At 44.2% G+C, this 1,632-nt stretch overlaps 1 protein-coding gene across 1 annotated transcript; it reads left to right on the forward strand.

Moving 5' to 3' along the window:
• Positions 1–242: 242 nt before the first annotated feature.
• Positions 243–1,335, forward strand: LOC104625913 (E3 ubiquitin-protein ligase BRE1A-like; the record flags this gene model as incomplete). Its single annotated transcript, XM_010293679.1, has 4 exons — positions 243–441; positions 576–743; positions 861–1,008; positions 1,153–1,335. Coding segments are annotated over exons 1-4 (628 nt in total), but the record flags the coding sequence as incomplete, so codon positions are not given.
• Between the last annotated feature and the right edge of the window lie 297 nt (positions 1,336–1,632).

Genomic DNA, 1,632 nt, shown 5'->3' on the forward strand with positions numbered 1-1,632 from the left:
AGAGAGTGGTAAGGTACAGTACTTCCATTCTAATAATATAGAGCAGTGGAATTTTTTTCCCCATCAATTTGCTGTTTGAACTGCTAATCCTAGTGGTGTCTTTTAAGACTTAATGTTTGACCAGTATTTTCCAAAACCTTTTGAGTTATATGGTCTGCACTGTGTTGTGCATCTTGTTACCATGATGCATCAGTATGCTAAAAACCCTAAATTGAGTTGAATGTGTGTGCTTGCTGGTGTTTTTTTTTAGTAGTGTTCTTCAACGTTCAGGAAGAACTTAGAGAAGGCAGGAGTCTATATGGTTTGGCCACCATGTCTGGAGTTGGCAATAAACGCGCAGCTGGAGAGCCTGGCCCTTCTGCACCTCCAGAGAAGAAGGCGGGGGTTGAAGACTCGGGGACCACAGTGGAAACCATTAAGCTTGGTGGCGTTTCTTCAACGGTATGTCTTCCTTCCACACCCCCACTCAACCTCTTGCTTTTTTGTATCTGTAAACATAAATGTCTCTTTACCTTCTGTATGAGCCCAGTGATCTGGCTTGTGTGGAATGTGCCTTGACTTGTGCTTCTGCACAGGAGGAGATGGACATCCGAACCCTACAGACCAAGAACCGGAAACTAGCAGAGATGCTGGACCAGCGGCAAGCAATTGAAGATGAACTGCGGGAGCACATTGAGAAGCTGGAGCGTCGGCAGGCCACTGATGATGCCTCTCTGCTGATTATCAATCGATACTGGAATCAGGTTAGTAACATGCTTTGTGATTTTATAAACACTGTTCTCTTGTTTCTACTTTTGTTTCCCAGCACTCCTTTTATTCACATCTATTCTTTGCCTTGTCTTGCATGTCACATCATTCAGTTTGATGAAAATATCCGCATCATCCTTAAACGCTTTGACCTGGACCAAGGTCTTGGTGACCTTTTGTCTGAAAGAAAAGCACTGGTGGTACCAGAACCTGAACCAGACTCGGACAGTAATCAGGAGCGCAAAGATGAGAGGGAACGAGGTGAGGCACCTGGCTGGATGTATTTCAGCTGGGGATAATGTTGATGTCCCTTTCTAAAGGGTGACAGGGGCTTTCTGATTGTGAAGACTAATGATATGTTGCCTGCCAGAGCACATGTTTTTTTGGACATCTTTGTGTTCCCAGGTGAAGGACTGGAGCCAGCATTCTCCTTCCTAGCCACTCTAGCCAGCAGCACTAGTGAAGAGATAGAATCTCAGCTGCAGGAGCGTGTAGAGTCATCCCGCCGTGCTGTTGCCCAGATTGTGACGATGTACGACAAGCTGCAGGAGAAAGTGGATGTGCTGTCCCACAAGCTGAATAGTGGAGGTATGACCAAAGTGGCTGATCCCTGTCTGATGCTTGAGAATCCTCATCTACCCCCAGTTTAGACATGATTCTGCCTTGTAAGCACTCAGGCCTAGTCCTTCTCATGCTTATTTATTTTCCAAAGTAAAAAAAAAAAAAAAGCTTAGCTTTCCAAACTATCAATAATCAAAACCTCTAATAAAGGCTAGTACTACATGCCAGAAGTGTATTACAACTGCCTCTAAATTCAAATGCTGAAAACTCTGCCCATTTTGTTGGGGTAAGCAAAGTGATTCAAAGAAATCCAAACTTAAGAAA

This window comes from Phaethon lepturus, unplaced genomic scaffold (assembly GCF_000687285.1).
Source record: "Phaethon lepturus isolate BGI_N335 unplaced genomic scaffold, ASM68728v1 scaffold37618, whole genome shotgun sequence".
Classification (NCBI taxonomy): domain Eukaryota; kingdom Metazoa; phylum Chordata; class Aves; order Phaethontiformes; family Phaethontidae; genus Phaethon; species Phaethon lepturus.